General features: G+C 45.3%; 1 protein-coding gene and 1 pseudogene across 1 annotated transcript; one reads left to right on the forward strand and one right to left on the reverse strand.

Annotated features, from left to right (window-relative positions):
- Positions 1–11: 11 nt before the first annotated feature.
- On the forward strand, positions 12–26,293 carry LOC121166969 (ubl carboxyl-terminal hydrolase 18-like). The gene is made up of 11 exons (XM_040996306.1): positions 12–162; positions 11,622–11,888; positions 13,157–13,253; positions 14,822–14,967; positions 17,566–17,645; positions 17,919–18,065; positions 18,732–18,827; positions 19,225–19,395; positions 22,072–22,203; positions 23,532–23,581; positions 25,414–26,293. Exons 2-11 carry the CDS (start codon positions 11,726–11,728, stop codon positions 25,457–25,459), a joined length of 1,128 nt encoding a protein of 375 aa, XP_040852240.1. The 5' UTR covers positions 12–162; positions 11,622–11,725; the 3' UTR covers positions 25,460–26,293.
- Positions 20,174–21,534, reverse strand: LOC121166970 (annotated as a pseudogene).
- Positions 26,294–26,297: the final 4 nt, after the last annotated feature.

Genomic DNA, 26,297 nt, shown 5'->3' on the forward strand with positions numbered 1-26,297 from the left:
CGAGCTGCGCGGCTCCTCCTTCCTCGGCTGAGCTCTCCCGCAGAGCTGGCCACGGAGGCGCAGGCATCGAAGGAGCGCTGGACGCTGGACCTTTGAGGCAAAATCGGGCTGATTTGATGAGTTTTCTTCTGGAAAGACGCTAGCAGTACGGCTGCCTGCTGGGTAAGTGAGGGGCTTGGACTCAGCAAATGATGATAGTGAGTGGTTATCATAGCATTCATATATTGGATCAATGGCTTTGCTGTGCCTTCCTTTAAAAAAAGAGTTAAAAAGTATTGCAAGCCTGTAAAAATATTTAAACATCGTAAAAAAAAAACATTGTAAAGTAGTAACAGACGTTTTTCTCAATCTGATATCATTTTTGTGTGTGTAACTTGTCAAGAAGTTTCTACAATGCACACCTGTAAAACTGATTTATAATTCGCGTTTTTTCCACTTAATAGTATATTTGGAACATCTTTTAATGAAAGACAGGGATTGATCAATGGTATTTCTTAAAGCTGATAAACAATGTGTGTTTAAATGAGGCCAGGACACAGTGTTAACTGGTGTAGGTAATGCAACGATGAATATTTCTTTATATGCATTTTCTCACAAAGGTATGGATATATGTGACAAGTTCCTCAAAGTAGCAATTCTGGGTTAATAGGTGCATGCATTGACACGGTTTTATGATTTTGTCAAAGGAAGGAACAAGAGTATTTTAGTTTTAAGCCCTGTTACATGTTCCTCCCCTTTTCCTAGGAAGAGAGCCAAATGGAGCTTTAAATGTAAAATACCGTTCTAAGACCTATGAAATTCCATGTTCAGTGTACTTGAACATTAATGCAGGGTCTTTAATTTCATATTTCACAACGCTCGGGTGGATTACTTTGAAATTGTTCCAGAAAATCAAGCAAGCAACTATTTTAAAACATATTTTTACTCTTTTTTTTTTAAATTGTTTTTTGATACAATTTAGTTGGCACTGGGCTCTCCCTTGCCCCTCTCGCAAATTCTCTCCCTTTATTTTAAAACATTTAAAAATGTTTCTGGCCTGGCGCAGTAGCCTAGTGGCTAAAGTCCTTGCCTTACATGTGCCAGGATCCCATATGGGTGCCGGTTCTAATCCCGCGGCCCCACTTCCCATCCAGCTCCCTGCCTGTGGCCTGGGAAAGCAGTCGAGGACGTCCCAAAGCCTTGGGACCCTGTGCCTGCGTGGGAGACCTGGAGGAAGCTCCGGGTTCCTGGCTTTGGATTGGGGCTCAGCACCAGCTGTTGTGGCCACTTGGGGAGTGAATCAGCAGATGGAAGAGCTTCCTCTCTTCTCCTCCTCCTCTGTGTTTATCTGACTTTCCAATAAAAATAAATCATTAAAAAAAATCAAACGCATTTCTTAAGAAGCTTTCTTGTTGGTGTTACATTGCGCAGTGAGGTGAGTGTTGAGTGTCTGGGTGTCCTGTGTTTGCATAATGCAATTACAAAGGAGCGTAGCATCAGTGTGCCGCTCCGTCTTAAATATTTACTTATTTTTATTTAAAGCAGATTTACAGAGAGAAGGAGAGACAGAGAAAGATCTTCCATCTGCTGGTTCACTCCCCAAGTGGCTGCAATGGTCAGAGCTCAATTTAGCCCAAGCCTCAGGAGCCAGGAATCTCCTCTGGGCCTCCTATGTGGGTGCAGGGGTCCAAGGCTCTGGGCCGTCCTTGACTGTTTTCTCCCAAGCCACAAGCAGAGTGCTGGAAGGGAAGTGGAGCAGCTGGGACACGAACTGGCGTCCATAAGGGCTCCTGGCATTTGCAGGCAAAGGATTAGTCAGTTGAACCATGACACTGACTGCCTAGCTCCAACTTGATTTAGGAAACAATCTGAGAATGAAAACAGAAGGCTTTTTTTCTGGCTTCTCTTATTCATGGCTACAGGTGATTAGCACAGTCTCGGTACTTGTGCACGGTGATGGGCTTACGGAGGACGTGTTTCCGTGTAAGCATAGCCTCAGGAGGTGAATTCCACTCCTTCCAGGAGGCCGTCTGTGGATGGACTCAAGGACTTTGCCCAAGGACTCACTATTTTGGATTTCATCTGTTGCGTCCAGCATATTACTATAATTGCTCAAAGAGTGCCAATGTGTGAACAAGTCATTAAAAATGAAATCTAAATCTGTTACTGCCATGGTAAAGTGAATATGGAAGCCAGTGAGGCTACTTTAAATTATTCTTATGATTCCCCCTACATGTAAATTTTTTTGCTCTCAGGGCATTTGAAGTTGAAATCAGTTCTTCTTCCGCCAGTCTAGCTGTGAGTTAAAGAGGCAGAGACTACGGCGGGTGTTCCGTGTCCCATCCTGGCTTTTTTGTTCTCTTTCTGCATGAGTCTGTGGCTGTTGTGGTGGTGGGATTATACTAGCTATTGCAGTCATGCACATCTGCCTGTCACTAAAAAAGGAGTTTGTTTATTTGAAAGGCAGAGTTACAGAGAGAGAGAGAGGGAGAGAGGAAGAGAAAAGGAGAAAGGAGAGAATCTTTCATCATTTGTTTCCCACATGGCCCAAGTGGTTGGGCTGGACCAGGAACCAGGAAATCCATCCTGATCTCCCACATGGGAAGCAGGGCCGTATGTTCAAGGGTCATTTTTTTCTGCTTCTTGCCCGGGCCCAGTAGCAGGAGCTGGATCAGAAGAGCAGCTGGGTCTCCAACCATCACTGCAGGTAGCAGCTTAACCCACTGAGCCAGCTAATTGAACCATAGAATGAATTGATTTCAACTCTAGGTACCCCACTATGCTGCTGAACATTTTAAGCTATTCTTACTCAGCTGCCCCCGTAGCTGTTCATGGATTCTCTTCATCCCGCTTCCTCTGTCACCCATCTTAGACCCCGGCAAGTCCTGTTCTCTCCTTTTAATCATAAAACTTTGAAGAAGGTAAGGATTTAAGTTAGTGTAATACTTTGCATACATGTAGTTTTTTTTTTTTAATGGGTTGAGTTTGGCCATTCACCCTCTATGCCCCTTTCTCTGGGGGATGTCTGTTTCATCTGTGCCATCCTTTAGCATCCTCTGCACTGCCTCTGCTTTTCTCTTTTCTTCCTTGGACCTTTAAGTTTCACTTTCCTGCCCCCCCCCCCTTGCTCCACCTACTTGTCTCCCTGTGTGATCAGCCCTCCAAGCTTGCTGCATTTTTTCCCCTTGTTGCCTCTTTAGGACCAGTCCCGCGGGCCCGTGTCAAGGATATACCCACTGGGTTTTGGGCTGTCTTTGGTCTTGGCAGGATCATGTCTGGGAAATGTGGCTGGCTCGTCTTTGCCTGGTTCATCCATTTTCCCTCGGAGATAGTCTCCAATACTGACTTGCGGCTGACGGAAATCACTGTACTTTCAGCTTCCTCTCTCCTGGCTTGGCCTCATAAGCGAACCAGCTATTTATAACTGTTTTCTTAAATAATAAAACATCGACCCATAAATTGTACATTTTTATAGGATACAGTGTGATATGCAGTGTCTGTGTGTCAAATGTGGTGATCAGATCAGGCTAATTGGCGTATCATCTCAGTCATTGTTTCCTCCTGCTGGGAACATTGAAATCTTCTCAACTTAGTTTGAGGTGTACAATTATTGGTTTCTGCAGAGATCCCGTATGCTGTCATTCGAAATTGTTCTTCGTGGTCAGCCGCCCCCGTACCTGGAACCTGGTTCTGTTCTTTCCCCTGCCTCTCTCGTCCTTCTTGGCTCTGGTAACCGCCATTACGTCTACTTCCTTGAGATAAGCTTCTCTCTCTCTCTCTCTTTTAGCTTCCGCTTATAAACGCAAACCTGCAGTAGTTTTCTGTGACTTATTTCGCTTAGTAAATGTCCTCTGAGCTCACGCATGTGGCTGTAGTTGACGAATGTGAGTATTCAAGGCTGAATAGGATCCTCTTGTGACGATGTGGCTCACTTGATCGATCCATTCTGCTATTGATTCTGCGCGTTGGTTATTGGCCACCGTAACTATTGGAGTACGACTGTCTCCTCCGCATCCTGGTTTCCTTTGGAAAGCTTCCCAGCCGTGTGATTTTGAAGACTCTCCGTACGGTTTTTCTTAATGGTCATTCTAATTTACATTTGCACCAGGAATTTCCTTTTCTCTGCATCCTCCCCACCGTTCTTAGTTTTGCCTTTTTTTTTCTTTCTTTTTTTTTTAATTAAAGCATGAATTGTATAATCCAGCTTGCGTTTACTTGCCGTGATCGGTTCTGTCCCGTAAAACAGAGCTGACATTCTCACCAATCCCACAGCAAATAATCACAGGAAATGATTAAAGGAATGTTCTAAATTTTTGTATGTTGCTGAAAAATTCTTTCTAGGGTCCATAAAACATTGATTTGTTTTTATGTTTTCACTTTTTTTGTGCTTTAAGTCAGTAAGTAATCTGGGACTAACATTGCACTTGCTAGATCTAGCGTTTGCTTTGACACATAAGGCTAAAAATTTCCCTTTTAAAAAACTGTATTTTGCAAATTTTCAATAATATTTAAGTCTTTTGATGTTTAAATCTCTTTTATGTTTTTGATAATATCCATTCTTTAAAAAATTTTAAGGCTCCTTTGTAAGCTGAGGATATCACATACACATGGGACATGGGACCTCTGAGATCGTATTCAAGAAGATCTTCGCTCAGAAAAAAAATTCTGTGCTCAGGAATTTCCCCTTTTTTTCTGGCTAGCGTCCTAGTTTGGGTCATATATTTAATCCCTTTTGAATTGGCTTGGTGCATGGTAAGAGATAAGGGGAAGAGAACCTGCTTTTTATCTATATAAATACAACTATATAATTTTCCCAGAACTGCTCAGGAAAGTGTGCTTTTTCCAATGCGTGGTCTTTGTGATTTTGTCCCAGATTCCTTGGTGGTCAACTTGTAGGTTCATTTCTGTGTTATTCCGTTGCACTGCTATTTGTGATTCTTCATGGCAGTCCCTGCTGTTTTGTTGCAGTTTGTGGAGTGCGTGGTGGGAGGACACGTCCAGCTCTTTCTCAGGATTGGTTTGGCTTTTCCGACTGTTTTGTGATTCTCTAAGAGTATTTTGTCTCTTTCTCTGAAGAACACCATATATGTATTTTGATAGGCATTGCACTAACATAAAAAAATCTCTTTGGACAACCGTGCCATTTTCATATTCATTCTTCCAATCCGTGAACGTGAGGCATCTTTTCCAGTTTTGGTGTTTAGATGTTTCACAGCTTTCAGTGTAGAGCTCTTCTACCTCCTTGGTTTTAATGAGTCACGAGTATTTGGCACATGGGGTTTCTGTTTTAATTAATTTTAGCTAGTCCATTATTGAGATACCTAATCTGTAGAGTCGTTCAAGGGTGCAAAGAGCATATATTATTTAGAATTAGCCTAGTTGGGCACAGCGTGGGTGATCTCAGCCAGGAGCCCATCAAACAGGACATCTTTCCATCATCCTGTTTGAGCTGGAGTTTGTTAGCTTTGACGTGCACAGTGAATACGATGTGTGGTCTCCTGTCTCGGGTCCAGGGCACTCGGTGATGGCCTGGTGGTTAAGCCTGTTTCTCCCGGGGCATCTTTGAGCGGCTCGGGAGCTGTAGTTGCTGGTGCTGCCAGAAGGTGGGGCGAGTGAGTAGAGAGCATTGTTCTGTGACTGGGTGAACCTTTCTGCGGCGGTCTTGGCTTTCAAACTTTTGCTTTGGCTTCAGCTTTGGGGAGGGAAAGGGCTTTGTTCTTTGTGTTCAATGACATCCTGGTGGAAAGATGCATTGAATGCATTTCTTTGCATTGAATGTTTCCCCGCATCCATTGAGGTAATCATATAGCTTTTGTCTTTTATTCTATTGATACTTATTATGCATATTGACTTGTCTGTGCTGAACTGCTCTTTTATTCATGAAAAATTTTGTATCTAGATTTATCCTAGATGTCAGTCTGTATTTTCTGTTTTTTGTTGTGTGTGTTTTGACCCCCTAGAATGAGATTGGTAAAATTGTCTCCCTTTCAATTTTCTGGAATAATTTTAGAAAAAGTGTTTTTTTTTTAAACATTTTCTTTTTAATATAGTTAACATAGTTGAGAGGAATTCACCCCACATGGGCCTCTGGTTAAGGTGGGGAGGGTCAGGTGTGGAGGAAGGTGGGTGGGACAAACGATGCAGTTATTGCCTTCTTCTGCCCTGTATCCACAGGGGAGGAGGGGAAGAAGGCCTCTCGTTGTGAAACCACATCAGCACCCAGGGACTGGGGGTGGACCTTGATGTGGGGAAGAATATTCAGAAGGTGTTACTTGTGCTTTTGATAGTTCTGAGAAGTTGTTGGTTTCATGCTCCAGGGTTGAGAAAAAAAAAAAATCTAAGATTTACTGGTTAACAAAGCCCACCTTAGTACATCCATAGACTTAGGAACGTGCTGGAGAGTTCGGTCAGGAGAATTGTTCAACCTGTTTTGCTTTCCATCCTGTGATGAAGCAACATGGACTTAAAGAACTTCATGTAACTTTGTAAATAACTTCATCACTCCCTAATTTTGTAATGAGAAGGCTGGGTTCCTCTTCCCTTCTCGTTTGTGCATGTATCCTCACAGTGAATGTAATTCTTCCGGATGTGTTCATGACGGCTGTTAGGATCATTATATTTTTTTGGTACAAGTCTCTCTTAAGCATTTCTTGTAAGGCTGATCTGGTTTTGGTGAACTTCCACAATGTTTGCTTGTCAGAGAAAGTTTTATTTATCCTTTATTTCTGATAAATCAGAAATGAATACAGTGGAGCAAGTGGAGAGTCTCCAAAATAGAATGAAGGAGGCAGAAGAAAGAATCTCAGAATTGGAAGATATTTCCTGTCACCAGGGGAAAACAAAAAGCTGGAAGCAGAGCTGGGTCAAGCTAAAAAAAGTATTCAAGAATTGAAAGACACTATTAAAAGGCCAAATGTAAGAGTTACGGGAGTCCCAGAAGGTGCAGAAAGAGAAACTGGGATTGAGGCTCTTGTGACTTGTAAGAGCTTCTCACATAGTCAATCGAAACTCAGCGTTGGGGCAGATCTTGGAGTGGTTCATGGTGTTAGTTTTGCAGTCATTGCTTACACAGAGTGTGTTCTGTGCAGTGAGAGGACTGATGTGTGGTGGCCTATACCTATGTTAGAACATCTCTGATATTAACAATAAAATAACCATAAACCCTTCTCTTCCCAAATGGAGCATTATTAGCAATGATAATTTCTCTGTCTTATCGCTCTGCCTTTCTGTCACAGTATTTGTTGCCTGAAACTTGAGATTTCCAGAATCTGTCTCAAAAGCTTTATCATATGCACACATATTGATGCGTAAGAAATACAATGTTCAAAAAAAGAGAAATATAACGTTCCATTTTTAAAGTTAGAATATGTATCACTGTAGCTTTTTCATAGATTCAAAGAAATGTATGGGGTCAAGATCGTGTAGGTTTTGTGCAGTGCTTGGGTCCATGTTCCTGTCTCCAACGCAAGAAAAGGATTCCGTATGAGATAGAGGCAAAGGACAGCAAACAAAGCACGATTTATTGACATGCAAAGTGTGGACTTGCTCAGGGGAGCTGCACTCACGGAGATTTGGATTGTCGCGTTATATAACCCGAAAGCAAAAGGGAGATGGTATCTGAGACAACTCTTAAGGAAAGAATCAAAAGAAACAGAGTGGGGAAGGGCTTGGGTATTGGCCATTTCCTTGTCCTTTTGTAGAAATGTTGGAAGTGTCATGGCATCCGGTGCACAATGGAAGTGGGAATGTTAGCCATGTAATGACATTATGAGCTGTAGATGGGCATGGGCACGTAGCTGGGAGCCATGTTGGTTATTTTAGCTGACATCTATTCTAAGTGGCACTTCAGGGCAGGGCAGGGATTTTGGTGGTGGTGGCAATGCGGCGGTGTGGGCGAGGCTGCAAGGAGCTGGCCGGACCTCATCTTCTCCTGGCCTACATTGTGTCTACATTGTGTCTGCAGTTCAGCATGCTGTGACGTATGCTCTCTGTGACACAGACACGTTCATTGCTGAATGAAATGACAGCCGTTTATGACTTTGCAGTTAGAAACATTGTTGTCTAGGTTGCCAGGGACACAATTATATGAATTTCTTTTGGAATTTTTGTATTGAAGTTGAGTGTTTAATTTTAGGATGCAAATTTATTTTCTTTTTTAATGTTTTAATTTAATTTTTAAATTTTATGATGCAATTTTATAGGCCCTGGAATTTCCCTTCCCCTCCCTGGATTGCCCCCTCCCCACTGATTTCCCCCATATTTTTATGATAGTATGCTTCTTCATAAACTGTCATAAATCCATCATTCTGCTATCTAAGTGTATCCTGACATTGCAGATACAGACAATGGCAGACAGTCCAGCATCCTATTGTCAAGATATATTTAATAGTTTCATTGGGAGTCCATCTTTAGTTTGGAAGTAGAGATGCATACTGCATTGTATCTTCACATCTGGATATGATAGTCTCTGTTATATCATTGCTATATATTCCCTTAAATGAATAGCCATAAAACAAAATCAACAACAAGAATAAAGTTAAACATTTTAAGGCACCATGAAGTTAAATAACATGCTACTGAATGACCAATGTGTCAATGAAGAAATGAAAAAGAAAACAAAAAGCCTTCTTGGAGAAAACGATGCTACTGTATGTATGACCTGTGAGTCAGTGAAGAATTTAGTAAGAGAAAAGAAACTATTTTGAAGAAATGAAAATGAAAACATAAGTATCCAAAACTGAGTTGTAGCAAAAACAGTATGGAAAGGGCTATGATGGTTGTCTTATATCCGAGATTCTACTGTTTTTACCTGCCTTCCCTACTAGCATGTTAAAGTTCTGCTGGTCTGTATCTCTTCTAAAAGTTGGTTTCATCAAAAAAATTTTTTTTTTTTTGCAAATTTAAGCAGATTCTTAGTTGTCATAAAAGTGTACATCTATATGGTACAGCATGACATTTTAATATCTGTATATCATGTATAATGATCAAATTATATCAGATAGCAGCTTTTGACTGGAATTCTTGCTTGTTCCAAAATGAATAATGTAAAATTATATTTCATTATCATCTTGGTCTAAGTTTCTATGACTTTTGGTGACCAGTTACTCTTTTTAAGAATTTGTAATTCTGAAGCATGTATGTTTTATTTTATTTTGGGATTGAATCTGTGTATCTGAATCTTATATCCTCTGTACTCATTTCCCACAGCCTGCTCAGGAAATAGCTGCTGTGTTTCAAGACACCCCGTATCTTAAACAAGACCCTCTTTAAGAAGCTGAATTCTAGATTCACCACTTCTGTGCAATTGTCTCTTGTTAGTATCAGTGGGCTTAGGGTGCTTTGGACGGACGCTGATGGTCTCCCCATGCCCTACTAGCCAAAACATAAACTGGTGCAAGGCATTTCTCGATGTGTAGCAAGAACTTAAATCTTTGATCACTTTGGCTGGCAGTGTGTTTTCTAAGAATCTCTCGTAGGCTCATAAGAATCCTAGCTAAATCAAAAGTGATTTAGTGTCTAATAGCCAGGTAAGCTATAGGACCACTGGGCAGTTTGCATGGGGAAAAGGAAACTCATCAAGAAATCTTACATATATGCCTCTGCGCCAAGTGAAGGGAGGCAAAGAGAGCAGAGCGTGGTTTGTGTTCTCCAGTTAGAATTGCGAACAGGATTGAAGAAACCTTCAAAGAGGCATACCAGTGGAATCGGGGCAGGGAGGTGGGAAGGCATGATGTGACACTGACCCAGGTCTCTGGCTCACTTACACATAGAAATTGACAAGAGGACAATGGTTCAACTCAGACATGGTTTATTGGGGGGCCTGCGCCTGAACACAGAGCTGATAGCATGGAAAGAAGAGGTTCCATCGAGTGGCTCTCTGTGGGAGCAGCCCAGGGGTTTTATTAGCTGGAGGAGGTGTGACCATGCCTCTCTGTGCTTTCTCCTCAGTACTTGAGTTTGCACCTGGCCCAGAGCTGTTTGTACATTCAGGTGCGTCTTTTGCACACAACAAGCTCAGCATTGTTGTGTTGCTCGCTGTTGCCTCTGAAATAATATCATATCTTGGTTGATATGTTACAGGTGGGGGCAGTCCCTGATGGGATAGAAGGGGTCTTTTGTGGTTAGTCTGGGTGATCTTTTCTCTTGATTGCTTTGGAGTTGGAGACAGCTACACGTCAGGTTGAAAGAGACTTGATTTTGTGGATCCCATTTCTATCCTGTCTCAGATGCGTCTCCTAGTGTCAAACTGAGTTCCCAGTTAGAGAGATGGCGACACCTTCGCATAATGAGTGCTGTGTCTGACTACGCCCTTTAGCTACCCAGAGGACATTTTAGAGTGGTGAGCGGGAGCGTTAACACATGACATTTGTTCCAGACAGAGAGGAGATAGCTCCTGGGATTCCACAACATGTCTGGGGGAGAATTAGCAGGACATGTAGGTCTGGGTGGTCAGGAAGAAGTAAAGGAACAGAAGAACTTGAGTGCTGCAGGTAACATGGCCTCATTTGTAGCTGCAATGTTGTCATGGCTACACTTCTTTGGTTTGCATAGAGAGACTGCGGTGCTGTCAATCACCAACACCCCCTCTCAGCCTGGGGAGTGGGCTTCTGTGCAGAGAGGGGCAGCTGCATGGCAAACCACACACCTGCAAATGGAGAAACAACTGCTCGGATTAGAGTGAGTCAGTGATGGAAGCAGTGTTCTACAGTATGTACAGGCTTTCCTGAGGACTCAGGGAATATTTTCCAAATGAGGAGACTTCTTATTGGGACTTGAATGTCTGTTAGGAGTGTCAAGGGACTTCAAAGGTGTGGGCATCAGGGAGTTTGCCTTTGAGCTGCCATTCAATGGTGGAATTGGTGGCCAGAGGCAACTGCCCTGGGATGAGAGAAGGGAGTCAGGAAACACCCAGCTTTCAGGCTGGTTTCCTTGGTGAATGCTGTGCCTCTTATCAGTGTAGACACTCTTGGGAGACGGAGAATTCTGTGTCATGAGCTGGCAGATGTCTCTGAAGAGCAGTGAAATGTGCGCAGCCAAGAGTAGGTGATGTCTGGGCGTGCTGCTGTCACCAGGTCCTTGAGCTTTAGAATCCATTTCCCCCTCTGGATGTCGCTGGCGGCCCCAAGTATCTGCCAATCCAGGATAATCAGCTTCAAGAAGGAGTTTCTCTAAAGAAAACCTCATTTACTCATGACAAAAACAGAGGTAGAGAAATGTGGTCCCCAAAGAATCTGACTCTCTGAGAAGCAGTTTGCCAGGGCAAGGCTTGGGGTCATCCAGGACTTGGGGGCAGAGCAGGAGCAGTGGGAGGAATGCTGTATGCAGGGACCATCCAGGATCTACAGGGAGGGGTAGGAGAGCCCTCACTGCCCAAGCAGCAGGTGCCTTGCTACACTGCTGTCTTAGAATCCAGATGCACATTTGTTTCTGGAGCTTTGCCTGTGTTGACCAGTGTCCTGGCCATTTGTGAGTACAGGTCTGCAACAAGCTTTCCTGGACCATTCTCTGATGATTCAACTCTTTCAGAATCTCTTGCCAGGTCAGTGCCTCGTTTACGCTGTCTGCTTTTAGATGTAGCTCTTTGGAATCACATTTTTTCCTCTCTCCTCTCATCTTTGCTCACCTGCTGTGTGTTCCCACAGAGATTCCCTTGTGCCCAGCTCACAGGAGCTCTCCCGAGTGTGGAGCCATCAGCCCTGAAGACCAGGCGGACAGCCTCAGCCTGGGAGTGCTGGAGTGATCCCTGATGGGCACAGTGTTTGTGCTCCTGAGGACGATTTGCCAGTCTGTCCTGACTGAGTCTCTACAGTTCCAAGCAGAGTGTGTGGAGAAGGAGGAGGAGGAGGACAACATGAAGAGGAAGAAAGACGGGCTAAGAGAACGTCTTGGCGCCTGGGGCTACCATCATGGTGATTACATTCTTGCCATTTTTGTTTTCTATTTTGATTTTATAGAAATGCTTTGTTCACTCATGGTACTCTACAGCTGAAGCATTTACTGATCTGTGCCTCCCTTTATGTGTCTGTAGAATGGGGAAGGTGACAGCGCTGGGCACACACAGTTGTTAGAAAAGCTAAATGGGAATGAAGTCTGGGGCAGGTGGTTGGTCTAGTAGGTGAGATGCCCACGTCCCACACTGGAGTGCCTGGGTGGGAGTCCTGGCTCTGCTCCTGATTTCAGCTTCCTGCCCATGCACATTTTGGGAGGGATCAGGTGATGGAAGGATCAAGCTTTTCCCTAAGGAATTTTGAGTTTTGTCATTCTCCTTTCCTTCTGAAGTGATCACCTGAGGGGTCAGCTGAGCCTAAGCTTGGGTTGGGAAAGCAGAAGTGCATTGCTAGAGTGTCAGAGAAATGTCTTCCTATGTCCTTTTGCTTTTGGTGTGTCTTTAGATGGGGTGGATGTTCCCCAAAGCTGGGGTGGGGACCGATCAGGGCGTCTTCCTTCCCTGGAATCTAATATAAACTCGCTGGGGAGTCGCTCCTGCCTCTGCCCCCATGGCCTTTTGGTTAATCTCCGTAGAGGACAGCTTGAATGGGAGGAAGTTCACAACTCCTTTTTAAATGTTTATTTCTTTAAGCATTTTTAAAATTGATTTGAAAGCTTTAGAGAAGTGAGACTGAGGGGGAGAGAGAATTTTCTGTCCTCTTGTTTGTTTTCCAGTTGATTGCAGTTGGACCAGTTTAAGCCAGTAGCTAGGAATCCAATTCAGGTCTCCCAGTGTGTGGAAGTGAGTCAGCTACTAGAATGATCAGTGATGCCACCAAGGGTGCGCATGCGCAGGAAGCTGCAGTTGGGAGTAGAATTGGGACTTGATAGCGGAACTCCAGTATGGGTGTCCCTAGTGGCGTCTTACCTGCTGTGCCAAATGCCTGCTCTGGTATTTCTTATTCTTTGCCTCCCTAACAACTTCTGACATGGCTCACTTGGCCAGTGAATAATATGCTTTCTTGTGGAGACATTGGTCGCTTGCAATAGATCATGAAAACATTTCCTGATGCTTTGCCAAGGTTCATCCTTGAGACGTGCTCTCCAGTTTATCGGCCAGCCGCCTAGTGAGTTCTTTGCGCCTCTGAGATTACTTCACAGAGTGTCATGTCAATTCCAGAAAAAGTATTTTTTGTTAAATTCTTAAGCTGTACCCTGCCTTCAGTATTTTTTTCTCATCCCTTTAAAGGCCTAGTTGGCTTACACAACATTGGACAGACCTGCTGCCTTAACTCCCTGATTCAGGTATTCATAATGAATGTGGAATTCACCAAGATATTGAAGAGGTAAGTCTGTTATTCAGTCTGCTAAACATGTATAGTATTTTAATTATGGAGCATTCGGTTATTCACAATGCATTGGACTTTTAGAAGACTTCTTTAAAAGATACTAGCAAAAAGATCCTTTTCTGCCTCACATAAGAAAGTCTAAAAATATGTAAGTGCCTAGTCCTAACCTCAGATCTATGGTTTCAGTTGACCTGGGGTGGGGCCCAGGTATTTGAACTTTTATATTTCTTAAATTTATTTGTGAAAGAGGTAAGGGCAGGGGACAAGAAGGAAGGGGAAAGGAATCAGAGAGCAGAGAGAGAGAGAAAGAGAGAGAGAGAGAAATCCCATCCACTGGTTCACTCCCTACATGCTCCAGTCTCACAGTTTGGGCCATAACCAGGAGCCAGAAATGTAATTCAGGTCTCTCCTGTGGGTGACAGGAACCCTAATCACTTGGGTCATCATCACATTCCTTCAGGGTCTGCATTAACAGGAAACAAGAGTCCGGAGCCGGAGCTGAGAATTTCGTTGCCAGGCATTGTGTTGTGAGATGTAAGCATTGCAGTGCCCAGGTTAAAGGCCCACAGCTATGATACTTCTAAAAAGGCTCTTTTGGTGATTTTAGAAACGTATCCAGAATTGACAGTTACTGATTTGGTTAAAAGGGAACTAGGTCAGTCTTAGAGAAAATGTCAGTGGGCATCCTCACACATAAACACTCTCTCTCTCTTGCTCTGAGATTTCTTCTTTTTCTCACCATTGACACAGGCCATTGAGAGATGTCTATAGTCCACTGAGTCTATGCTGAAGGACACTGACAGCTGTCGTGTTGCCCGCACTGGGCATGACTCAGTGTTTGGTTTTTATTTGGAGTGTATCAGGTTGGACATGTCACTGCCTGCCTTGGATGTGGACTTAGAACTCTGTCCTTCTCTCTATTGTGCTTTTGAGCTGAGTCATCAGGCATGTTGATGCTGCTCTCTCTCTCTCTCTCTCTCTCTCTGTTCTTTAAAAAAATATATACTTATTTGTATTGGAAAGGCAGATCTACAGAGAGACAGAGAGGAAGATCTTCTGTCTGCTGGTTCACTCCCCAAGAGGCTGCAACAGTCAGAGTTGAGCCAATGTGAAGCCAGGAGCCAGGAGTTTTTTCCCAGGTCTCCCAATTGAATGCAAGATCCCAAGGCTTTAGGCCATCCTCCATTGCTTTCCCAGGCCATAGGCAGGGAGCTGGATGGGAAATAGAGCAGCTAGGATGCAAACTGGTGCCCATATGGGATGCTGGCACATGCAAGGTGAGGATTTAGCCACTGGGCCGTTGTGCTGTTGATGCCTCTTTGGAGAGGGACGCTGCACAACCAAGTTCAGCGACATGGTGATTCTCAATATTGGTTTCCCATGCAAAGTTTCTGGGAACTTTAAAAATTGTGTTAAATGGGTCCCACTGCAAGAGTTTAGTTCCTGTTATAGTGATCTGGATATTAAAAACAAAACAAAACAAAATGTTTCCCAAGTGATTCCAATGTACACCCCCATCGAGAACTATGTGGGTAAGAAGGTTCCTGGTTGCTTTTATTTGGCAGGATAAAAGTTCCAAGAGAAGTGGAAGACCAGAAGAGAAATGTCCCTTTTCAATTGCTGTTATTGCTAGAGAAGATGCAGGACAGCCGGCAGAAGGCAGTGAGACCCCTGGAGTTCGTCTCCTGCCTCCAGAAGAACAATGTACCAAGTAAGGCATTCCTTCCTGGCACCTGGCTACTGATCTGAAGGGGACAGAAGCTTGAGATGGGTGGGGAGGAGGGACAGAGAGAGGAAGGGGTGGGGAGAGAGAGACAGAGGTAGAGAGAGAGAGAGAGCGCTCTTCCACAGTTGTCAGGGCTGGGCTGAGCTGAGCCAAGCGCTTCTTCTAGGTCTCCCATGGGGCTGGTGGGGCTCAACACTGAGGCACTTTGATCTTTCACCGCTTCTTCTCCCAGGTCATTAGCAGGGAGCAGGATTGAAGTAGAGCTGCCGGAATGTGAACTGGTATCCACAACGGGATTCTGGTGTCACAGGCAGTGGGCATACTCGCTGTGCCACACCATCAGGCCTCCCCCTGGCCCCCCATAACTCATTGTTTTATTGATTTGTCCACTACTGGACACACAGAGTGCATCTGTGTCTTAGCTGGTGTGAATAGCACTGCCACAAACACGGTGGGGCGTCTCTTGGACGAGGTTCTTCCTTTTCCTTTGACTCTATACCCAGTAGAGGAATTGCAGATCCTACAGTCATTCTGTGTCTAGGTTTCCCGAGGCGATCTGTCCTGTTTTACATCTTTACTAACAGTGTGTGTGAGTGCTCCCTGTCTTTCTCTATGTCCTTTCCAGCATTTAGTATTTTTTGTGTCTTTCAACGATGACACTCTGAATTGAAAAATCAAAACCAATCACTGATTGTGATTTTCATTTATATATTTTCTAGATTTATTTATTTTTTTAAAGATTTATTTTTATTAATTTTTTTATTGGAAAGGCAGATATACAGAGAGGAGACACAGAGAGGAAGATCTTCCGTCCAATGATTCACTCCCCAAGTGAGCGCAACGGCTGATGCCGATCCGAAGCCAGGAGCCTCTTCTGGGTCTCCCGCGCGGGTGCAGGGTCCCAAAGCTTTGGGCCGTCCTGGACTGCTTTCCCGGACCACAGGCAGGGAGCTGGAAGGGAAGAGGGGCTGCCGGGATTAGAACCGGCGCCCATATGGGATCCCTGGTGTGCAAGGCGAGGACCTTAACCACTGCGCCACTGCGCTGGGCCCTAGATTTATTTATTTTTTTATTGGAAAGGCAGACATACAGAGAGAAGGAGAGACAGAAAGGTCTTCCATGTGCTAGTTTGCTTGCCAAGTGTCTGCAATAGTTGGAGCTGAGCTGATCCGAAGCCAGGAGCCAGGAACTTCTTTCCGGGTCTCCCATGCTGGTGCAGGGTCCCAAGGCTTTGGGCCGTCCTCGTCTGCTTTCCCAGGCCACAGGCAGGAAACTGGATGGGAAGTGGAGCTGCTGGGATTAGAACCAGTATCCATGGGATCCCGGCGTGTTCAAGGCGAGGACTTAACCATTACACTGTCACGCCGGGTCCAAGAGTTCAACTTTCCACATGCAGTATATGACGTTAGCTCTCGGCTTGTCATATGTGACCTTTTCTGTGTGTTTGCCAGTGTTCACACTGCTCTTGGGCATCCTGGAGGCCCATTCCACCATTCCAGTTGTATTTCCACTTTCCTTTAGCCCTCCTTAACAATTGGGAAGATTTGTCTAGATAGAGAAATAGACATCACTGCCCAGAATAGAACATCCGCTGTCGATGCGCAAGGCTGCAGTCTGGAGTTTGGAATATAACCTGTCATGTGGATGGCCAGTACTCAGTTCCCTGAGCCATCACCCTCTCATGTGATGCTCGTGTCCCAAGTGGTACTTGCTTCTATTTATTTATTTTATTTATTTATCTATTTATTTATTAGAAAGGTAGATATACAGAGAGGAGGAGAGATAGAGAGGAACATCTTCCGTCTGTTGATTCACTCCCCAAGCGGTCTCGATGCCCGGAGCTGAGGCAATCTGAATCTCTTCTGGATCTCCCATGCAGGTGTAGGGTCCCAAGGTTTTGGGCCATCCTCCACTGCTTTCACAAGCAGGGAGCTGGATGGGAAGCGAGGCTGCTGGGATTAGAATCAGCACCCATATGGGATCCTGGTGTGTGCAAGGCGAGGACTTTAGCTGCTATGCTACAGTACCAGACTCACCTGTTTCTCTTTAAAAAAAAATTTATTTATTTGAAAGGCAAAGCAATAGGGTGGGTGAGAGGGAGAGAGAGAGAGAGGTCTTCAATCTTATGGTTTACTCCCAAAATGACCACAATAGTGGTACCTGGGCTGCTTGGAAGCCGGGAGCCAGCAGCCAGGAGCTCCTTCCATGTCTTCCACATGGGTGCATGACTCCCATTATTTGGACCATTTTCTGCCCCTTCCCCAAGCACACTTGCAGGGAGCAGGATCAGAAGCAGAGCATCCCTGACTGGAACTGGTGCTCATATAGTCTGAGCTGATCTACCTTCTGCTTCCCAGTGCTGGCTCCTGGCTCTTCAGTTCAAGATGAGTTCTCAAAAATATATATAGTGCTGAGTTTTCATTCATTGACCATCCCATAGGTAGTGCCAACTTGGGCTTTTTGGGAGAGAAGAGGGCCCCCACAGGACAAGGGATCCACGGGCATCGAGGTGCCAGGGCCCAATGGCATGAGAGGCTCTCCAAGGACCTTACTAACTGGGCGATTGTTTTTCTCTCTGGTCAGTGTTTGTTCAGCATGATGCTGCTCAGCTCTACCTCACGATTTGGAACCTCATTAAGGCTCAGATCACGGATGTGGACTTGGTAAGGACCTGGAACTGGGGCACAGCGGGGTTACTGACTGAACTCATCAATTGTGGTTCGTATGTTGCACAGAGAGGAACGAAAATTAATCCACAGAAAATGCCTATTGCCGTTCCCTCACATGGTCACTGTGACTCATTGTCGCTTTTGTGAGTAGGCCCTCTGAATGGCTGTCACTGTGCAGCTCCTAGCTGGTGGCTCCCGTCTCTGTGAGTTGGCCCAGGCTGGCACCTGCTTCTTGCCCGTTGATGTCTCGCCTCGTCTCTCACGCAGGTGCAGCGGCTCCAGGACTTGTATAAGATCCAGATAAAGGAATGCTTGGTCTGCCTCGACTGCACCACGGAGAGTAGCAGAGACAGTAGCTTGCTGACGCTCCCTCTCAGCCTTTTCGACCTGAACTTAAAGCCGCTGGGAACACTGGTGAGAGATTTGTCATGGTGGATCAGTGTTCCCACAGGACTCCGTGTTCTGGTCCCTTTGCTTCTTTCACCTGCCCTGGGCTGTTCAGTGTCACTTTCTATTTCATTTGCCAGGATGTGGCCAAGGGCTACCTTGATTTGGCAAAAAGTATTTTTAACCCTTACTTCTACTTTCCTTTGCTGCTTCCTTAATAGATGCCGCTACTGTTTGGTTCCCCCAAGCAGGGAGCACTTTCTGCGAACTGCAGGTGTCCCGCAGTGGGTCAGACATTAAAGGCGCTGCGTAAGCAATTCAGAACTGTTGAACTACCAAAGCACTTGAGCAGTGCCCTTGGAGCATGCCCCATGTTGGGGACCCTGGGATGGGTGGGAGGCTGGGTGGGGCTTCTCCCTTTATCCTCCCCTCTTAGCCCAGATACAGAAAAAAAAAAAAAAAGAATGTGGGAACGCTGGTCTTATCCACTTTCCTATAACTGTTGTCCCTTTGTGCCCTAATCAACTATGTAAAGGTTATAAAAATAAAATAACACTAATTGAAAAAAAAAGGTGCTGCGGGGCTCAGGAGGCATTGGGAGAGCTTGCTTGTGCCTCCCCCAGCTGGGTGGCAGGCTGGACTCCGAACAGGAAATAGCAGCCTGCTTTGTCTTTGCTTTCCTGCATGTCACAGGAGGACGCCCTGCAGTACTTCTTGCAACCCAAGGAGCTATCAAGCCAAAGCAAGTGCTTCTGTCAGAACTGTGGGAAGAACACCTACAGGAAACAGGTACTCCTTTCCCTAAAATACAGTGTCTCCCAGGTCTCGGGGGGTGATGGGGGGAGGCCCAGGCAGGCTGCACCAGCAGAGGGCACCTTGTGATGCATGATGGAGGGTCAAGGTCAGGCAAGCACCAGGGGTCCTGTGGCTTCTGATTTCCAGAGCTGTAGCTAGGGCTACTCAGATCACACCCCTGACAGGGACTGAGCCGTTTAAGCAGAAAGAGCAGCTCCGTCAGAGTTGGATCAGTTCCCTGGGGAAGACATCAAAGTTCTGCTGGGTTCAGGTGCCCGTGGGAGATGGATAGTGGAGGCCACGTGTTGTGCGTCTCATGGAGGAGTCCATGAGTCAGTGACCCCGAGTCATGTCAGAGAGCTTCATTGCTGCTTAACTTTGTTCTTCCCAGGCTTTGAAACTGACCCATCTGCCCTCAGCTTTGACCATCCACCTCATGCGCTTCTCCGCCAGGAATTCACAGACACAGAAGGTCTGCCACTCCGTCTCTTTCCCCGAGAGCTTGGATTTCACTCAGGTGCTTCTGAGTGAACAAGACCTCAGCGATGACGTCAAGGACCAGGTGAGAAGCTGGCCTCGCTCTGGCCTTGTGTCTCATTAGACGCCATACTTCCTGTTTCCCCAAGCATCCCTCGATGCGTCAGTGCTCAGCTTGGAAGTTCTTCCCCAGGCCACAGGATCCCAGACTAAGCTATGAGTTAAGCGGGTGAACACTAGTTGAAAATACCAGCTCAGTTGCCCAGTTCTGCGTTTTTCTGCCACCCTGTCCGCTAGGAAATCCTGTCCCCTGCTGGCCACGGGCAGGAGAACAACCACAGCCTGGTGGGATTCCTGCAACAATGAGCCACACTCAGCTTCCCTGATTTTGCTTTTACTCATATTCCTTTTATCTTTCTTATTCCTCCCAACAAAAATGTAATGCACAAATTTGCATATATAATGTGCTACTGTAACGTGTGTGTATATTGTGGGGTGACTAGTTCAAGTTAATCAACGTTATCTGTCACCTCACACACTAATTCTTTTGAAAAAATGATTTAAAAATTAGCATGCAATACTTATACATATTTATGGCATACAGAGTAACAACACATATATCTTTTGTGGTGAGAAGATGTAAAATACTTATTTTTTAAACAATTTTCAGGTATGCGATTCGTTGGCATTAACTAAGTTACTGTGCTTGGCTGGGTTCACAGGTGTGCTGTAACCTGGAGCTTCCTTGTCACTTCTCTGGCTCTCCTCTCCTGCTAAGCTTTGTTTCCTGGCACTCATTCAAACCTTGTTCTCCTTGCCACAGCTACTGCTGCTGCAAGCGACAGCCGCGTTGACTTTTATGGTTAGGCAAAATATTGACTGCCACCACCACAGGGGCGGAGCCTCTGCCTCCAAAGTTTCTTCCCTTCATGGGTCCAAACTTTGAAGCTTGATTGTTGTCATTGCCAAAATCATTGTCGCTTCCACGGTCTCTGCAATTGCTCCCGCTGGCACCGCCCAAGCCGCCTCTGCTGTCGTGACAGCTGCCATTCTCTCTATAGCTAGTGCCCTGCTTTCCAAAACCCTCTCCACCACTTTCCCAGTCTCTGCTGCCTCCAGAGCAAGCAGGGCTGCCTGCTCCACAACCACCAGGATTACCAATCCATCGCAACCGTCCCCACTACCACCATAACCACCGCCACCTTGGCTGCCACCAAAGCCGCCACAACCACTCAAGGTTCCTCCTGGACCCAAAATGATCATTGCCACCAAAACTACCGCCACGCCCATCACCAATGTTTCCAGAACCACTTTGACCTCTTGGGGTTGATGAAACAAGCCATCTCCTTGCTTGAACAGGGCCTTTCTTATTTCACAGTTGTGACCATTCACAGCGTGGTATTTCTGCATGGTAGTCTTATCCACGGAATCGTGGTCATCAAAAGTACCACGAGCAAAGCCCCTCTTCTTGCCTCTGCTTTCATCAATCATGATCTCGATCATTTTGATTTTCCCATATTGCTTAAAATAACGTGGGAGGTAACGCTCGTCAGTGTCTAGGCAAATTAAAGAAAGGCCCTCGATAAAGGTCTTTTTCACAGGTAGATTGGCACTGGGTCTTGGGGAATCTTCTCTGGAGACAGCCCCCTTTGGTTCCCGCACTCTTCCATCCACTAGCATGGCCTTGCATTCATGGCTGTGTCCATGCCTCCACGGTGGTGTAGGTGACCCTTCAGCCACTGGAGTGCTTGGTGTTCAGATCCCATCCCACGCAGTCTGTGAGCGTTCCCCACTGCTTAAAATGGCTCCACGGACTCTCGTGGCTCATTTGGCAGCTCAGCCCTCTGATGGAGAGATTCTGCGGCTGTTTGCGCTCTTCGGGAAGCTCTGACCTAACAGCAGTGTGAAGAGAAGAGAGGGCGATGCTTCCTTTGGTAGTGTCCACAAGCAGAAAGCCAAGAGGTATTTATTTATTTGAAAGAGTTAGAGTTAGAGAGAGAGAGAGAGAGAGAGAATGAGAGAGAGAATCTTCCAATCGCAGATCCCCAAATGGCTGCAATGGATGGAAGCTCTCATCTGCTTTTTTTCCCAAGTGCATGAGTAGCGGGTTGGATCAGAAACAGAGCAGCAGGTACTCAAATCAGCACCCATGCGGAATGCTGACACCATTCCCAGCACCCAGTTTCCAAGCTGCGTTCTTTTGTTTCTCTTACACAGACGTCATGATGATGTTACTCCTCTTCTTTAAACACTCTGTCCCCCCACCCCCATCACTCAAGGAATAAAGTTTGAATTTTTAACTTGGCCTTTGTATTTTGCTTTCTTGTGACTTCTGAGCACCCTCACAGCCTTCTGTGTCTGCAGTATGCTATGTTCTTTTCCACCACTGAGTCTTTCAGTTTCTGAGTCTACATTAAAAATGATATCCCTTCCTATAACCTGTCTTTTCAGATCAGCCCAACTTTTTCTTGTCTGGGGAGATCCCTCCAGCCCCTCAGCCCTTCCTTGCCTTCTTGTTCTTTCCCTATTCTGGACAAAAATGTACACTTCTCAGATAACCTCTGCAGAATCTGGTACAAAACACACCATTATAATTGTGGTTTAGCCATTGTTTCTCGGTTAGCTAGGAAGGTTCCTGAGGCCAAGGACTGTGCTTTATTGCCTCTGCAGTAGCGATGCCTGGCAGAGAGCAGGCTGTGGATACATGTGTGATGACAAGGGGGATGACAGGTTAATCATTCCATGCCTTCTGCCCTTCCAGGTTGGAGGACAGTATGAACTCTTTGCCGTGATCGCACACATGGGAACGGCAAACTTTGGTCATTACTGTGCCTATATTCGGAACTCTGTGGATGGAAAATGGTTCTGCTTCAATGACTCCAATGTTTGCAGGGTGAGAAACATTGTCTAAATTGCTTCTTTACTTGGATTAGCCTTATGGAACCAATTCTGAGCCCAGGATGGCAAGAATCCTGCAGGTCAAGACTAGCTGCGCTCTCTGGTGCCTTTTCCTCATGAAAGCCCTATTTGGTTGGCAGCTCTGTGCATGGTCCACTTACCTTGCTTTCTACATTTTATGGTGCTACAGGCTTAGTGTCCTGAGGCTTCATGCTCGGTGGAAACCTCTGTAAGGCAAGAATAGTTAAAAATATGTACATCAGAACTGTGAGATAAGGCTGGCATAGCACAGCAGGTCAAGTCACGGCTTGTGACACATCAACCCATGTTAAAGTGCCCCGGTTTGAGTCCTGGATTACCCACTTCTGGTCCAGCTCTATGCTGATGCTTCTGAGAAAGGAGTGGATCACAGCTCATGGGCCTGAGTCCTGCCATCTACATGGAAGAGCAGCCTGTAGTACCAGGCTCCAGCCTCGCCCATCATTCCAGGCTCAGCCTCGCCCAGTCCCAGCTACTGTAAACACTTGGAGAATGAGCCAGCAGATGGAAGATGAAGTTTCTCTGAATACAGAAATGAAATCCTCGTGGAAAGGGATAACCAAGTGTATTTGTGTGTTTTGCTTATTTGAAAGAGAGAGTCAGATTGAGAGAGCTCCAAATTGCTTGTTTACAACTCGACTGCCCACCATGGCTGTTTCCAAGTCAATGCTGGGAGCTGGGAATTCGGTCCATGTCTTTGGGCTAGCATTTTGACATCCTGGATTAAGTCACCTCTTAGACTGATACACACACCCCATAGTAGAGTGCCTCGTTTAAACCTTGGCAACTCTGCTTCCGACCAGCATCCTGGGATCCAGAGTATGATGGCACAAGTACTTGGGTTCCTGCCACCATTGTGGGAGAACTTGATAGAGTGCTGGGTTCCTGGCTTTGGTGTGGTCCAGCCCCAGGTGTCATGGGCATTTGGAGGCTGGAGTAGTGGATGGAGTGTCTGTGTCTCTCCACGTCAACTTAGAATTACCCTTATGTTGGTGTTAGGGAAGCCATCATCAGTGTGTTTATTAGCAAGAAGCTGGAGTCAGGAGCTGGAATTGGGACTCACACCCAGGCACTGCAACACGGGACACAGGCATTTAAAGCAACATAGGCTGAAGATCTGTCCCAAACATAACCAAGCTTCCACAAAGCAATGGAGATATTAAAGTGCTTTTGTATATGTGACCTAGATGCTCCAAGCTTGGGAGTTGCTAGGGGTAGGGCAAATTACAGTACCACACATTCAGGGGGATGCTTGACTGCAATCTGTTTATTTACACACTTTAGGTATCCTGGGAAGACGTCCAGTGTACCTTTGGAAATCATAATGACCGTTGGTAAGAGGGGTGTGAGGTGATGGAAACGTTTTGAACTTTACAAGGACGGGGTTCTTGGAACTGGGTGAAACACTGAGGATGTCCTAGTGACTGTGGAGCCTCGTCTTTCAAAAATCCGCCTAGAGATCTTCTTACAGTGTAGATACCAGCAGTGCTACAAGAGAGGGAAGTTACAGGGGTGGGGGAATCTCAGATCCTATGGAATAAATCTCACATCCTATGGAATCGTACCATAAAACTAGAGAGAGAGTCTTAAACACCACTTCCTCCATCCCTCCCCTAATTGGCTTTGTAAGCAAAGTGTCGCTCGCGTAGTCATGGCACTTTCCCACTGAAGGGAAGATATAGACGCACCCCACCCAAGCAGCTCTGCAGAGACATTTTTGTGAGCTTCCATTGCTTTTTTGTTTTAAAAAAGATTTATTTATTTTTATTGGCAAGGTGGATATACAGAGAGGAGGAGAGACAGGGAGGAAGATCTTCTGTCCGATGATTCACTCCCCAAGTGAGTGCAATGGCCAGTGCTGTGCCGATCCGAAGCCAGGAACCAGGAACCTCTTCTAGGTCTCCCACGCGGGTGCAGGGTCCCAAGGCTTTGGGCCGTCCTCGACTGCTTTCCCAGGCCACAAGCAGGGAGCTGGATGGGAAGCAGGGCTGCCAGGATTAAAACCGGCGCCCATATGGGATCCTGGCATGTTCAAGGTGAGGACTTTAGTTGCTAGGCCATGCTGCCGGGCCCTTCCATTGCTTTTTAAGCGTACTTTCCCCAGCAAGGATAATAGCATATCTATTAGTATTTAGTTATTTGTTCACTAATATAACTTTCTTTCACATTTGATCATGAATTTGATATGGGGAAGTATAAACAGTTTCATTGGCTTTTGGCACAATGACTTACATTGAGTTAAGTGTTGAAAATAATTTTACAAATCAATAACTGGTGTGGGAACTGGAGAGAAAAAAGCACTGGAGACAGTGTCAGGGCACACTTAAATAACTAATGGAATTATAACTTGTTATGAAGGACTATACTGTTGTAACAATTGGGGGAAAATCAGTCCAGGGGGATGGGAATTTGGGAGAGGGACTCTCAGACCCTATGTAATTGTACCATAAAATTAAAAATTAAATAATAATAATAATAATAAAAAGCTGGATAAAGTTAAAACAGAGGGACTCCGTTAGCTTTTCTGTTGAGCTTCTGTATTAGGAGTGATGTGTGTGTGTCACGGGCAATAACTGAGACCATTGTCAGCTGCTGAGGCAGATATGATCATTTGAAAAACAGTGAACTAGATGGAATTTGAGTTTGAAACCCTCCCCAATCTTTTACTTTCCACTTTCCTCTTCTGTTTCTATTAAGCTTCTTCCTAGCTGTTCAATGTTTTGTCCATTATTTGTGTCATTCCTTCTCCTGTGATTTTGGCCAGAGGTTGGGAAACTTTGTAAAGGGACAGAGAAATATTTTAGACATTGTGTGCTCTATGTCTCTGTTGGAATGACTCAGTTCTGTGCCCTTACACCCAAAGCATGTGTAACCAGCACATGGATAAAAAAAGAATGGTTGTGTTCTAATTAAATTGACATGCAGAGGCAGAGTTGGACTTGCCTCATGGGCCCCACTGTTCATCAAGCCTGGATTGAGATGTTAACTGGTTGCAACCTAGTATTGTTTTCCCAGGTGATCATTTTGTTCCTCTCTGAGGAATAGATAGTGAAGGATGGATGAATCCAGAAGCTTGCTGATATTCCTCCCATCATGAATTAATCATGTGTCGTCTCACTGTGGACGTTTCATGTTACAATGCTAATGCATTGTCCCTTCTTTCTAGGCGCGAAACCGCGTTTCTTCTGGTTTACATGAAGGTTGAGAGCTAGTGAATGCATCCTCAACTTTCAGAAACCATCCAAATATCATTTCTGTTTTCTGTCCCTGAAAACTGCTGCTTGAAAGACTGTACAACGAGATGCATCATTGTCACCCTATGTCATTAGACCTTGTGTTCAAGCAGGGGTGAGGATGTGATGTTTCCCCTCAGGTTCTTATGCTAGAGGCTTGGTCTTCAGTGTGCCTGTGTTGAATGGATGGTATCTTCAAGAGATGGGTCCCAGCAAGAGGCAATGAGCTCCGTGTGATTCCTCCTCTTATGAATGGATGGTTCCCTTCTCTTCTGCCACATTCTTCTGCAGCTGGAGGGCCCTGACCAGGATGGTTAGAGTGGTTGAATCCTCCAGCCATCAAAATTGTGAACCAGATAATTAAGCATCTTTATAAAATACCCAGCCTTGGGTACTTTGGGTATAGCAACACAGAATGGGTTAATACAGTTACTAAGTATTTAACAAGACTGCACAGGCCCTGATCTGTCACAGTGGGTGCTCTCTCCAGGGGTCTCTGGTCACATGGTTGAACTGAGGCACTAGGTGGGAGATGGTGGGATCCAGGTGCTCCTTGGAGGACAGCACTAGCACTGGGAGCTATTTGGGTGACAGGGAGCAGTGGTACGGAGTATTTCAAAGTTTAAAAGGAGTGTGAGCATACTCTTGTGACCTGAATGATTGTCAGTCTCTATATAATTTATTAGTTTTGTAACTATAATTGATTCCATAATTTCAGCTGTTGTTATAATTCTTATTCATTTGTGTGGCAAAAATACATGGATAATTTCTGTGATATATTGTGCTGGGAAGAATAATGAATAAAGTACTTTTCCTC

The sequence above is a fragment of the Ochotona curzoniae genome, unplaced genomic scaffold (genome assembly GCF_017591425.1).
Source record: "Ochotona curzoniae isolate NIBS_2020 unplaced genomic scaffold, NIBS_Ocur_1.0 patch272, whole genome shotgun sequence".
Classification (NCBI taxonomy): Eukaryota; Metazoa; Chordata; class Mammalia; order Lagomorpha; family Ochotonidae; genus Ochotona; species Ochotona curzoniae.

What these genes read in the sequence shown, in the direction of transcription:
- LOC121166969 (XM_040996306.1), top strand. Translation starts at nt 11,726, where the DNA reads ATGGGCACAGTGTTTGTGCTCCTGAGGACGATTTGCCAGTCTGTCCTG. An exon ending in TAAAGCCGCTGGGAACACTG is followed by an intron (nt 18,066 to 18,731) that starts GTGAGAGATTTG and finishes TGCATGTCACAG; the next exon opens with GAGGACGCCCTGCAGTACTT. An exon ending in GGAAATCATAATGACCGTTG is followed by an intron (nt 23,582 to 25,413) that starts GTAAGAGGGGTG and finishes CCTTCTTTCTAG; the next exon opens with GCGCGAAACCGCGTTTCTTC.